The sequence below is a fragment of the Vipera ursinii genome, assembly GCF_947247035.1.
Source record: "Vipera ursinii genome assembly, chromosome: Z".
NCBI classification, from domain to species: Eukaryota; Metazoa; Chordata; class Lepidosauria; order Squamata; family Viperidae; genus Vipera; species Vipera ursinii.
In genome coordinates, this window is record NC_139517.1 from 68,928,881 (window position 1) to 68,943,642 (window position 14,762).

Consider the following 14,762-nt stretch of genomic DNA (forward strand, 5'->3'; position numbering starts at 1 on the left):
ATAGTGTTTATAATATAGTAGCACACGGAAAGAGAAGGCTTAATGTTTTCCTTTACAGCTATGATTTCTGCCTGCAAAAAAGAAAGAAAGAAAATCGCATTTGGTAGGGCTGTAAGCTTTCTTTTAAAAAGTTCCCATAGGTATTAAATGAAAGTTTCTCTCTAAAGCTTTATTACCATCCAGTTATTTTGAGGGATCAGGGGTGCAGAAAGAAGGGATAAGTGACTAACATATGCACAATTGCAAATTCGGTGTGATTCTGAGTCAGCTCATTTACAACAGTAACCTTTTCTTTTTAAAGATTTGGTTGTAAGATGTCCCTAGAATTTAGGTTTGGTGTAATCAAGCCAGTATCATGCTACTCACATTCTGAGTCACATTCAGGTGGCTTCCAATATGCCCCCTTATAATAATTATCAGCTATTTAAGAAATAAATTAAAATATTGACCTCATACAATAATGAATAAGTCTTAAATTCATTCAGATCTAAAGTAAGGAAGTTGGAAACTCATTAGATCTCAGTATTAAAATTAAGAAAAATCTCATTAGGTTTAATGCTGTCATGACATTGGCAGATTTTTTAATTTTCTTTTCCCTTTTGTTTGGTCCCTAGCATCTGAAAAAATAGTTAACCTCTGGATTAACAAACCCAAAGAAATCCCACCAGAAACAATATGTTGCATTGTTCAGAACTGTTTTGTTTTGTTTTTTTCCCAAAAAAAGTTTGCTAGGTATTTCACTTTGTTGTAGGCAGAAGAAGAGTTTCAGAAAGCACAGAAGGTATTTGAAGATTTTAACACTGATTTGCAAGAAGAACTACCATCTTTATGGTCAAGGTATATTGTTTGGAAAGTTATGTCCTTCATCTTTTTATTTCCCAAAAGCTTTTTAAAAATTAAATTGTTGTTTCTCTATGACCTTTTAGTGGCATCTTTGTACCCTATGTAACCATGCTTCAAAAGTGGAGCTTGTTGAGAAACTAAATCTTAACTGTATTTTCATTAAGTGTTGGAGACATCTTAGATCTAACTCAATGGCCAAAATAATGAAAACAAAAGAGCGAACCTTGTGCTTCCAATAGTTACTTCATTGATATCCATTGTGTAGAGCAAGCCCAAGCAATAGGGATCTACCCTATGGAGATAAATGCATTTAGAGAAAGCTTAACTTAAGCTTAGTATCATACTAGAAATTTGCAAGGAAGGAGGCTGTTTGCCCATTCAAGTTGTATATGTAAATTATATGTGTTTTTCATTTTCAGGATTCTTTGAATAAGAATAAATATGCTGTGTCACATACAATAAGCACTTTTTCTTTCTTTCTTTACAAACTTGTCATCTTTACCTGTCATTTTTACTTAGGCGCGTGGGCTTCTACGTCAACACATTTAAAAATATCTCCAGTCTGGAAGCCAAATTTCACAAAGAAATAGCTTTGGTGAGTAATATAGATATATAGATGATATAGATAGATAGATAGATAGATAGATAGATAGATAGATAGATAGATAGATAGATAGATAGATAGATAGATAGATAGATAGATAGATAGAAATACAATAGAAGTAACATAGAAAAAAGATATGAATTGGATTAAAATATAAAGCTGACAAGTACATATTTAATCTGTAACTGCAGCAGTCTCTTTTTGTGAGTAAAAATTATTGCTCTAATTATAATTATTGAAGAAGACTAGATTAATGCTAAAATTATTAAAGCAATATTCATCATTTGTTAAGCTGATCCCTTGACTTTGTTGTTGCCCAGATTGTGTGGTTATCCCTGTATCTTGCTTGTGCTGGTTCTTTTTTTATATCAATTCCTATGTTTGTTTGTTTTTTTCTTGGTTCTTTTTCTATTAGCTACCAGAGTGATATGACTGAAATGGACACTCATTTAGAATGAATGAATGAATGAACAAATGAACAAATTAATGAATGAATGAATGAATGAGAACTTACTGGATGATATGATAATAATAAAACAAGTAAGCTTTCAGCAATTGGATTTTAAGAGAAGAGTTATGCTTCTCAAGCCAAACAACAACAACAACCTATTGTACGTCGTACAATAAAGCAAGATGAGCTTATTAGCATAATCATAAATGTCAGCCTAGATTACAGGTGGACCTTGACTTATGACTGTAGTAGAATCTGCCCATTATGGTCACAAATCATGATCACCTCACTTAAGAAGTCTCTTTTCTACATCCTGAGGCACCCTGTGCTGCACTTCCTGTCCCTCAGAGTCTCCACAGCCTTAGGCCTGCTTTGTCACTCCACCAAATCCCATGCCTTCCTTTTCACCCCCATTACCCACCATGCACTTATCTTATGCAGCTCTCCAGAAGGCAAGTGGCCTACACCCCCAACCTTCAATCTCTCACTCACCATTTATTTATTTAATAATTAATTAGCTGCCCATCTTACTACAGGGTAACTCTGGGCAGTTTACAATATCAAAAGATAAAACTATATAAATAAAATACTCCAAAAATATAAAAATATAAAATACAATAGCTAAAAGTTGGGGAGGGAGGCAGTAGGATGAGCTGATGGGATCCGATATTTATCTGCCAAGCATCTCCAACGTGAAGCCTCTTATTTGGAGCCCCAAGACAACTGGCAGAGCTCTTGCATAAGACTGGGAGAGTTGGAGCAGACCTCACTCCAAGGTGCGAGGTGTTCCAAAGTGCAGGGGCGATGGCAGAGAAGGCTCTTCTCCTGGACTCTACCATCCAGAATATCCTAGCTGATGGGGCCTACAGTATGCCTTTTCTGCTTGCATGGTTGGGATGGGCCAATCTCAAGTAACCTGGACCTATGCCATAAAAGGCTTTACCAAGATGTTGCGATTATCAACACCTTAAACTGCATCCAGAAGCAAACCAGCAGCCAGTGCAGCTCTCAGAGTAGTGGTGTTATTTTGGCCAACCCTTGGGGCCCCAAGCACTGCCTGTGCCACTGCACTCTGTACCAGCTGTAGCTTCTGAATGCTCTTCAAGGGTAGCCCCATGTAGAGACTGTTGCAATAGTCCAGCCATGAGATGATTAGGACTTGAATGACTGAGTGCAGGACTCCTGATTTTGTAGAACTCCAGAGCTTTGGTGTTCATATTGGAGAAGGGGAGCAGGCCACTCCACCTTTTGTTCTCCCTAGGCTGTGTGACATGGTCCCAGAAACACCATTTTCTGGGACTGCGCCATGCAGCCTCAGGAACACTAAGGGATAGAACTCATGTTGAAGAGGGAAAACATGCCACTCCACCCTCTTGGAATCCCTGCAAGCTGCATGGCATGGTTCTGGAGGCAGTTGGCATAATTAATTGCAGCTGCTGTGAAAATGATGCCCACTTCTGGGACTGTGCCACACATTAATGCAAGTTTTGGAGCTCCAGAGATATTCCAAAAGTAATCGGTGTTTGAGGGGTGGAGGGAAAGGTGTGGGATCCAGTAAGGTGGAAAGCATGCCCAAAGTCTGTGGAGACCTCGTGGGAGAGGGATCTGGGTCATAAATAGCTTTTGAGGCATCATCGTAACTTCAAATGGTTGGTAAGGTCATAGACTGAAGACTACCTATAGCTCTCTTTTCTAAATGACTGGATTATGTTACAGTGGCAATTGGCACACTATTAGAAGGCCTGAAATCATCACAGAGACAATCTGTGTGCTTGCTAAGAGTTGATACAGATTTGATGGGACATAATAAATCAATAATTTATAAACTATTTTTTGATTAATGTAGTTAGTAAAATGAAGCTCTGTGTTTAATAGTCACAAACAGAGTTTTTTGTTTGCAAATACACAATATATGTTGGTAATCTAGGGCAGGGGTCCCCAACCCCTGGGCCACTGCTCACTACCTGGCTCTGAGCCAATCGGAACTGGGCTCAAAAGTGGCAAGCACGCTCATGCATGCATCCCCTCTTGCACAAGCAGTGGCCGAGCTTGTGCAAACATGCTCCATTTGCGCAAGCAGCGGGTGTACATGCCCACCACTCATGCAATGGAACTGTGTATGTACATGTGTGCTTGCCTGCCACTTGTGCAAAACCATCCCCTCTCCCCCTCCACTGACGGAAACGTTGGGGAACTCTGATTTAGGGTAATCTAGATTGACAGATTAGTTAGATTCAACCTGGGAGTTGCAGATATTAGTTGATAATTTTAAATATATTGTTAGTGCTGCATCAGATTGGTTTAGCTGTTTATCTTACAATCAGTCAGAATAGATCTGGAAGGGATCTTGGACGTCTATTAGTCCAACCCCCTGCTCAAATAGGAGACCCTATACAGTTTGAGATAAGTGGCTCTTCTTAAAAATCTCCAGTGATGAAGAAATTTCCCCACTTAGGAAATTTGTCTAGAATTCTCCTTAATTCCAGGTTGCTTCTCTCCTTTGTTTCCATCCATTGTTTCTTGTCTTGCCTTCTGAAGCTTTGGAGAACAGGTTGGCCCTGTCTTCTTTGTGGCAGCCCCTCAAATATTGGAATACTGCTATCTACTGTTCTCCACTTTCTCAGATTCAAACTGTTCCCAGATAACTTGGCAGGACTCTTCTCCAGACATCATCTCTGAACCTGGAACAAGGCCAACACCCAACTAGGAACAAATCCAGTCAATTTTAATCAAAAGAAGCTACAAAATTCCTCCACATGCCTCTTTCAGAGTTTCTCTATGCCCAACAGGGCATGTGTCATCCAAAGTAGGGCTGCAGGGGGGCAATCTGCAAATGCAATAAGGGTAGAAAAGTACTGGTACTAAACTGCCTTTATTGCTACAAGGTAGGCCTTAATATCAGCGCTGATCAATGGTCAAGTTTGTCCTTCACTGAATACCAAATTAACTAGATTGTGTAGTTTTAAGCAGGGCTTTTTTTCTCATAGAACGCTCAGAACGGAGTTCCGGCACCTTTTTTGGATGGAACTTTGTAGGGTAGGCAAGGCGGGTTGTATGACATGTGTGAGTTCCGGCACCTTTTTTTTTTTACAAAAAAAGTACTGGTTTTAAGATATTTTCTATCTTAGTAGATTCAATGTTAATTATTTGAATATTAAATTGGAGTCATTCTCAGCTTCGAAGTGATGCCACACATATTGCACAGTATTAATAGCTGTAAAGGCAGTTTTATAAATATCAGGTAAGCAACTGAACAAGGAATCATAGTTGATTTCTGCTGGCCATTTTAATTTTGTATTTTCAGATTTCAACCCTGGAGAAGAAGGCATATTTAAATCTGATGCAATGAAGATCTTTCCAAATAAATTTCACTGCTGTAACATTTATTATGTTGGCCTTAATTTTTTTCTTCAAGTCAGTTGTATGTCTATATAGGAGGTTGAATAGTAAGTAAAGTTTTTGGGGCTTTGGCCCCCAAAAGCATATCTCTCCAATGGTGAAAAGGCTCACCTAACAAGGTCCCTCTGGAATATGGTACTTCAGGATGAGTGGGAGAAAGGTAATCGGAGTGCAATATGGCTGTTCCTTCTATGCTGCATCAGAAGAATTGAACCCCATAAAAATATCTCCTCTCCTTTTTAGTCACTCCAAGTATTTCTCTTTTTTCTCTTCTCATTAAAATACATTAATGAGCACAGCACAAGCTATTCTCAAATTTCAGATGTGTGAAATCTTCCATACTAATTATATGGGCTGTAAATATTTGAATACTACATGGCAACGGTAATTTCATGGTCTAATTTGCTGCCATCTACTGATCATCTGGAGTTGCTGCTCAAATTTTTATTAAGCCAATTTTCTTTCCTCTTATTACCTCACAAAGAAGAAGGAGGAAAATGAATCGACAATTGGCAGCAGTTTCCTAGAAAGGTATCCAAGGCCTCCATTTCTAGTGCATATTCAGGCTATTATTGCAACAATAAATTTAGTGCTAGAAGAAGAGGAGGTGATAGTGCCAGCACTCTCTCATTCCCTATCATTCTCTCTCTTTTTCTATGCTGCTGCTGTTCTGAGATAGCTCCAAATCCCTGCCTGGGCTACTGTATCTGTGCTACAAATATCTGAACATTTGATGTGGCAGCAAAGAGAAATATAAATTCATAGCCCTTTAATGCACTCTATTGGTTGTCTGGATTTTGCCATTCATGCAGTCAGATTTGTTGAAGGTGTGGGGTGGGAACTAAGCAGCAAGAGGGAGCCCAGTGGGATCCCCATGCTTACGGACTCTCAGACAGCTGTTTTTTCTAGCCTTTCCTATATATTGTAGATAACATAACAGATTTTGTTAAGTTTTAGAGTTGATTAAAGCATCATATTTAACCAAAAGTTGAGGTTCATAACTCTAAGGTGCTAAACCTGAAAAATGTCTTTATTCTGATTTATGTAAATGACACAAAGCATTAATTGATTTTTATAAATATTTTTTCTCCTTCCTTTTTTCATTGAATTAACCCAGCAAACAACAAACTCTTGTTCAGTACATTATAAGTATTAAGTGTGAATTTTTGCATTTGTGTAATTTGTAATTTGTGTGACTGTGATGATGTCCCATATTTGAAACTGTGTTTAAACTTAGTTCTACTGTATGAAAAAAATAACAGTTTTGGTTCTCTCCATCACTACTAAAATAGCTTTGTTAAAATGACAGTTTTGTTGTGGTGGTTTTTTTCCTCAGCTCTGCCACAAACTTTATGAGGTGATAACTAAATTGGGAGAGCAGCATGCTGACAAGGCCTTCACAATCCTTGGAGCACCCAGGTAAAAATCTTTTATCAAACTGTAGCTAAATGTATAAATAATATGACCTGATTATTAGACAGAGTAAAATAAATCAGTGAGTAGTAACTGTTCATTTTTATATCAGTCCTTAAAAGGACACTAGTTGTTAGAAATTCAATATAATTTTGTAAAAGTAAATTATGTGTTACACTGGAAAGAGGTTGGATGTTTACTAGAGACAATTAAGGGACCATTCTTTGCAAGTTCCACTGCAAACTGATTTCACTGGTAATTTCCAATACATGTGCAGTTCAGTATGCAGTTATCTGGATTTCTCAGTTCCCCAGATTTTGGCAGCTCAAAGGAACTAAAATAAATATAAAGCTATATATGTGTACTATGTTTGGAGATAGTTTATTAATAATGCATTGTTTTCTTAAAAAGATAATTGTAAAATGCATATTGAAATGCAATTTTTCATATTCCTGGGAAATGAGCGTAACCTACAGGCTGAGGAAGCATTTCAGTTACTGCTTTCTTTCACTGAGGTTATATTTTCTCCTGATTGTGGTCTCTGATTTCCAAATGTGGAGTTTGTGCCTGGACAGGAAGGCTTCTAGAGTTTGGTGGGAATCACACAGCCAAAATTCTAGGCATGGCTCCTATCAACAGTAATTTCAGCAAATTTCCTTCCTTAGACAGTTGTTCTAAGTTATTCTGTCAATGGAGGCTCAATCTTCTACCCTAATCCATCTTTATAATCTGGACTTCTTAGAGAGATACGGCTCCTAGAGGGATAATGCTCCTTTCTTTGGTCATTTGATAGCAACCAGATATTCCTTAGATATAAAACTCATTCATAATAAAAAAAGAACTAATAACTTACCTGTGACTGCAGTTCTTGAGATGATCATTTTGTAATTCATGCAATATAGCCATCTAATTAAGACAGTAATTTTATAGTTCCCTCGGTTTGTTCAATTAGTCTTAAGAACTGAAAGATCCTGGTAAGGACTGTGGTTAGTCATATGATTACAGGGATGGGGGGTATCTAGGCTCTGATCAATATCAACTGTAGATTGGGAGGCCAGAAATCATCTGGAAAATGACATTTTGGTAAAGCTGCCAAGAAAACTGGATGAATGTATTCATGAAATCGCTAGGAATCAAAGCTGAATCAGAAGAAACTTGGCATTAACGGTCTGCATTAGACAAGGTTTAAAAGGAATACAATGTGTCTACCTACTCAAGGCAAAATGTAGTTATTTATAGGTGCTAGCTAGAGACAAGCTTTTATTTCCTCAATGAAATTTTACCAGTACTGAAACAATTTGTCCTTTCATATGTTATTTTATTTATTGATATGCTGTGAGAATATCTAAAGTTAGACCAGTTTCATTGATATCATAACTTTAACTATTAGTAAATAGTTAATTCTTTTCCTTCCTTCTCCAAATCTGCAAGTGGGGTGAGGAGGTGAATGTCTTCAAAAAAACACAAAGGAAATTAATTAAAAAACGGAAATGTTTTCTTAATCGTTTGGTTTTCTATTTCTTTATATGTCTAAGTATGATATTATTAAATGATATAATGCACAACTAGCAGTAGAATATTTAACAAGATTAAGGGCAGGTTCAAAATGGGAACTATCTTGCAAATTTCTCCCCAAGAAAAGTGTTTGCAGTAGTTTCATTAGACATATTGACCTCTGCCCGCCTGGTTTCCAGGTACTGCACCAGCCTCGGGCCCATGGTAGGGGCGGAGGAGTGGCAGTAATCATCAGGGAGACCCTTAGCCCGCGGGAGACCACCGTCCCTCAGATAGTCGGGTGTGAGTCTCTCTTTCTGAGATACGGTCCTGGGGCGCAGTTGGGCCTGCTGCTGGCGTACCTTCCACCCAATCGCGCAGCGGCAGCCCTGCCTAAGCTACTCGATGTCCTCTCGGGGTTGGTGGTTGAATTCCCCAAACTCATGGTTTTGGGCGACTTCAACCTACCGTCCCTAGGAGGATCGTCCGAAATAGCTCGGGAGTTCATGGCTTCCATGACGGCCATGGACCTGTCGCAAATAATTTCAGGACCGACTCATGAGGGAGGCCACACCCCCGACTTGGTGTTCTTATCTGGACGGTGGCGTGATGATATTGGTGGGGGCTCCCCAACCGTTATGCCCCTGTCATGGACCGATCATCACCTCCTACGGCTAGACTTCTGCTTTGCCACCCCCCGCCGTGGGTGCGCAGAGCCAACCAGATGGTACCACCCCAGGCGCCTAATGGACCCTGATAGGTTCCAGGCAGCGCTTGGGAACCCACCTGCACTCCCTGCTCACAGCTCGGCGGATGCCTTAGTGGAAGCCTGGGAAACGGCAGCCACAGAAGCACTTGACCGAGTTGTACCCCTGCGGCCCCTGACCCGGTACAGATCCCAGCGAGCCCCATGGTTCACCGTGGAGCTCCGGGAGATGAAGCGTCGGAGACGGGGCCTAGAGAGCCGTTGGAGATCCAGTTGATCCAAATCCGACCGGTTGTGACTAAGAATCCACACCAGGTCTTATCTCGCAGCGATAAGGGTGGCGAGATCCAATTACTTCTCCACCCTCATCACGTCCGCAGATAATCGCCCGGCTGCCCTGTTCAGAGTGACTCGCTCCCTTCTGAACCAAGAGGTGAGGGAGGAACCCTTACAGGGTCGAGCCAAGGAATTCGGTCAATATCTGTTGGATAAAATCGCTCGGATTCAAACCGGCCTGGACTCCAACTGGGCAGAGTCTGAGGAACAGGACATGGGCAGTCTTGTCGACGTCATCTGGGAGGAATTTGATCCTGTGACTCCAAAGGAAGTGGACAGGATTATGAGGAGGTTGAGCTCCTCCACATGCTTACTGGACCCGTGCCCTTCCTGGCTGGCTTATGCAGCTCGAGAGGGGACATGAGGCTGGTTTCAGGCGGTCATCTCTGCTTCTCTGAGTGAGGGCCACTTCCCCGCCTCCTTGAAGGAGGCGGTGGTGAGACCTCTCCTCAAGAAGCCCACCTTGGACCCAGCTTCATTGAACAACTTTCGTCCAGTCTCCAACCTTCGCTTCCTTGCGAAGGTTGTTGAGAGTGTGGTGGCGCATCAGCTTCCTCAGGTCCTGGATGAAGCGGATTATCTAGACCCATGCCAATCGGGCTTCAGGCCGGGCTACAGCACGGAGACGGCATTGGTCGCTCTGATGAATGATCTCTGGAGGGCCCGGGACAGGGACCATTCCTCTGTCCTAGTCTTATTAGACCTTTCGGCGGCTTTCGATACCATTGACCATGGTATCTTGCTGCGGCGCCTCAGGGGATTAGGAGTGGGAGGCACGGTTCTACGGTGGTTCTCCTCCTTTCTCCTGGGACGCTTGCAGTCGGTGTTGGCAGGAGGACAGAGGTTGACTCCGAGGCCTCTCGTTTGTGGAGTCCCTCAGGGGTCGGTTCTCTCGCCTCTCCTGTTCAACATCTACATGAAACCGCTAGGTGAGATCATTCGTGGTTTTGGAGTAGGGTACCATCAGTATGTTGATGACACCCAGCTTTTCATCTCAACCCCAAACAACATCAGTGATGCCCTCGACGTGATGTCCCGTTGCCTGGAAGCGGTTTGGGAATGGATGGGGAGGAACAGGCTTCAACTCAACCTGGACAAGACTGAATGGCTGTACATACCGGCATGCCAGGATACTCAGAGCATCCCTTCCCTTAACATCGGGGGTGAGTTATTACCCCCGGTTGACAGGGCCCGCAACCTGCGTGTCCTCCTAGACTCACAGCTATCCTTGGAAGAGCACATAGGAGCTGTGACCAGGGGGGCCTTCACTCGGGTTCGACTGGTGCGCCAACTACGACCTTATCTGGACCTCGATGCCTTACATACAGTCACCCATGCACTTGTGACCTCTCGCCTTGACTACTGTAACGCTCTCTACATGGGGCTGCCCTTGAGAGCCACTCGGAAGCTTCAACTGGTGCAGAGTGCAGCTGCACAAACACTCTTGGGAGCCTCCCGTTACTCCCATATCACACCTTTCCTCTGTGAGCTGCACTGGCTTCCGGTTGCCTTCCGAGTGAAATTCAAGGTGCTAATGATGACATACAAAGCCCTACATGGCATGGGTCCGGATTACCTATGGGAGCACCTTCTGCCAACGTCAACACCCCTCCGTCCTGTGCGCTCCCACAGAGAGGGCCTCCTCAGGGTGCCACCGGTCAAAGAATGCCGGCTGATGGCCCCCAGGGGGAGGGCATTCTCAGTGGGTGCGCCAACCCTCTGGAACTGCTTGCCTACCGAAATCCGGATGGCCCCCGACCTTCGCACCTTCCGGCGCGACTTAAAAACTTGTTCCAGCAGTCCGGCCTGGCCTGATAGCTCTTGGGGTTTCATTTGTTTTTACTACTGTTTAATTGTATACCTACCTTGCTCTGTACACCGCCCCGAGTCCCTCAGGAGAAGGGCGGTATATAAAAACAAACAAACAAATAAATAAATAAATAAATAAATATTGGGAACTCTGCAGGATACATTCATTATGGATTTCTTTTGTGTCATGACTGGTTTGCTGAATTACAGTGAATTGATACTATTTAACTGGCTGCATCATATTTCCTCAACCAAGATGGGCTGGTCTTCAACTACTTTGATGCCTACCAGCATGACTATGGGGATTGTTCAGACTGGCTTGTGATTATGGGAAATAAAGTCTATTCTATTGGCAGGCTAGGTGAAGAGTGGCTTATATAAATCTTGATTGCCTGGGATTGGGAAACCATTCAAATATTTTTAACAAGGAAACGGCATTAAAGCAGCTTCTAAGTAAATCATTGAAAGGCTTGAAGGTGAATGAGTTCAGAACTGTGTTGTACTTTCTGAAAGCACATCTCTTTTGCACCAGGCATGTTTGCACAAGAAATATTTATAAATCCTATGAAGTCTCTTATAGGTGTAACTTCCTTCAAAATTAGAGATAAGAAAAAAGATAACATTTTCTTCTTTCTTTTATTAAAACTTGCTCTTTTACATTTCTTCTTTTTCCATAGAAAAAGGTGGTGAGTGAACACCAAGGTTTTTTGTATTTTAAAAATGATATTGTTCTGCTTTAGTACAGAAAACATGATTGAAATCTGAACAATCATGTATTACTCTAGTGCTTCACAAAGATGTTGAAAACCATGTTTCTTCTTATTGAGTGTGATGCTTTTAGAATATAATAGCTGCATGTACCTTCAAAATGTAACATTAGTATTTTTATAAATTATAAATCTTAGGGGGTTTTAGATAGCAAAATGATACTTAAATATTTGGCTCTTTAACAATGAAACTATAGTCCAGTGACACTTGACTAATTAAGTGACTAACTCAATGGTTTTCATCTTCAAATATATTTCTTATTATTAGCTTAAAAGCCAAGGGCTATAATATGTGCTTCATAATGAAATGTATATTAAAAATAGGACATGAAATATAAATGGTAGTATGGAGACATATAGAGATATGATATTTTCTAATAAAATCTGGTGATGTTGATATTCAGAAGTGAAAGTAAGCAGTGCTATACTGTATAATCAAAGATTATGCTCAGAGATGTAATCTGAATGTTGATTCCTCACATGTCAGCTCATGAAAAATGAGAAAGTAGGTGTATCTTTGTAGATGTTCATAATATTAAGCTAGAACAGAATTCGGGAAACAAGGAGCCTAAAAGATCAAAATCTAAGCAAATATAGTATTGGTTTCTAGGATTTATTGTATTTTATAGATAACATAAATAAGTTAAATGTTTTTATTTTCTTTATACATATATTAACATTTTGCATTCTTCTAGCGATTCTGGTCCACTCCGCATTGCAAAAACTCCATCACCACCTGAAGAGGCTTCCCCACCACTTAGTCCTGAAGCTAATGCAAATCATACATTGGCAACCCCAAGTTCTCCAGCACCTGCACGCCCCAAATCTCCTTCACAGGTAACAATTCAGACAATATTTTGGCATGCATAATCACAATGTAAGTTTGCTATGGTGAAATATTTTGAGCTAAAAGCTTCCAGTTGCCTCTGCTATCGGTCCAAGCAGCAAACTTAGCATGTCTATTTTTATCCTACTGATATAAAAGGGATATAATTTCTTCTCCTGTAGCTGAATGTGATTTTATTCCTTTGTCATTGGTATTTTACTAATCTGTGTCAGCTTTATGTCCTAGTGGCTATTGGAGAAATTTTGGCTAAATATGCAGATGAGCAACTAAATTACCCTTCATAGATTAGAATATCCAAAATGCACAAACACTAAATTGCTTTTCAGATTCTTAGTACAGAAGACTGTTATTGTCCACAACAGAAGTCTCTGTAGCTTCTGGTTTATTGACACATGCTTTATTTGTGTTGGATAGAAATATTCCATGGCAAGTCCATTCTTCCTTCAGTGGATCTGTGGGCTCCTCTTCACTCATGATGATTTCAAGAATCCTGACTCAGGCTCTCCTGAGATCAACAAAATTTTAATAGCCAATGCTACATAGATTCACCTTTGATTGCTAGCCATTATTTTTCTCACTTCTTCTTCCCAGAATAATTTTTCTTTTATGTCTTCCCATTTCTTCTTCCTTGCCAGCCAAACAGAGGCCACTTTTACCTATAGGAAATGCTACTTATAGTAACATTATGAGAGCCAGTGTTATCTCTCTTACACTCAATATGTGCTTATCTAAACAGAATAACTGACTGTAAAAATACTTAAAAGGAAATTTTCAAAGATTTCGTAATCCAAAAATTTTCAAAGATTTCGTAATCCAAAAATTGATCTAGAAAATGTGTAAAAGTTGTCCTGCTAAGGATTTCACCATTCCAGGATGGATAAAATATTAATGGCATGGTATCAATGGGGAAAAACGCTCTGGGAAAGAAGATCGGAAAATTGGTATTACAACAACTGATGAAAATTTGGTAAAACAAATTAGAGATCAAAGTCAAGCACATATAAGAAGGATATATAATGCATTGATAGAAATAGATTCAGAAATGGAACTTGTTAAAGACTGTATGATAAAATGGGCCCAGAATATTGAGGAGCCAATAATGATGGATACTTGGGGAAAAATCTGGGTCAGAAATGTTAAATTTACACAAGCACAAAATTTAAGAGAGAACTTTTATAAAATGTTTTATAGATGGCATTTAGATCCTAAAAAATTAGCAAGTATGTATCCAAACTGCCAGGCCAAATGTTGGAGGTGTGGTGGTGACGATGCAATGTATTATCATATATGGTGGACTTGTAAAAAAGTTAAAGCTTTTTGGATTAAAATTTGGTGGAACATGCAGAAGATATTTAAGAAAAAGATAAGGTTTTCCCTGCAGTTATTTCTGTTGGGTATTATTACAGATTGTACTGTTATAGAAACTAAATTGATGTTGAATTTAATAACGGCAGCAAGACTTTTGGTATCGCAATATTGGAAGAAGGAGGATCTGCCTACTATAGAAGAGTGGACTCTAAAAGTTTCGAACCTAGCAGAAATGGCAAAAATTTCAGCATATTTATTTATTTTTTATTTATTTTAATTCCATTTATATCCCGCCCTTCTCCGAAGACTCAGGGCGGCTTACAAGCTTAGCAGTAGCCTTCATTCTATGTATATGCCTGCTTATTAGGGCTTTCACACACACCCCAAGCGGCATTATTACAAAGTCAGCTTAATTGCCCCCAACAATCTGGGTCCTCATTTTACCTACCTCGGAAGAATGGAAGGCTGAGTCAACCTTGAGCCTGGTGGGATGCGAACCTGCACTAATTGCAGGCAGCTGGTGTTACTTAAGGAGGCATTAGCCCACTGCTCCACCAAGGCTCTTTGAAAGATCAATCACAACAAAGATACATTTCAGAATGGATAAGATGGATTGATTATTTAGCATATGAATATTAGAATTTAATAAGATGTACTATTACTTGGTTATGCTTAATGGGAGTTAAAGTGCGACTTAAAGTGTATTCATAGATAGTTAGCATATTCTAGCTTAGGTTTGTTAGATGCAGTACCCTGTATTCAGCTCTGGGAAGTCGGCGGGTAGG

General features: G+C 40.3%; 1 protein-coding gene across 1 annotated transcript in view; it reads left to right on the forward strand.

Annotated features, from left to right (window-relative positions):
- The window catches only part of AMPH (amphiphysin), a gene marked incomplete at its 5' end in the record, with an annotated part of 111,302 nt that overhangs the window by 67,779 nt on the left and 28,761 nt on the right, over positions 1-14,762 (forward strand). The window contains 4 exons of the mRNA XM_083377580.1: positions 752-837; positions 1,363-1,438; positions 6,634-6,716; positions 12,518-12,659. Of these exons, the coding sequence (XP_083233706.1) occupies positions 752-837; positions 1,363-1,438; positions 6,634-6,716; positions 12,518-12,659 (387 nt within the window). The remainder of the gene's footprint in view (positions 1-751; positions 838-1,362; positions 1,439-6,633; positions 6,717-12,517; positions 12,660-14,762) is intronic.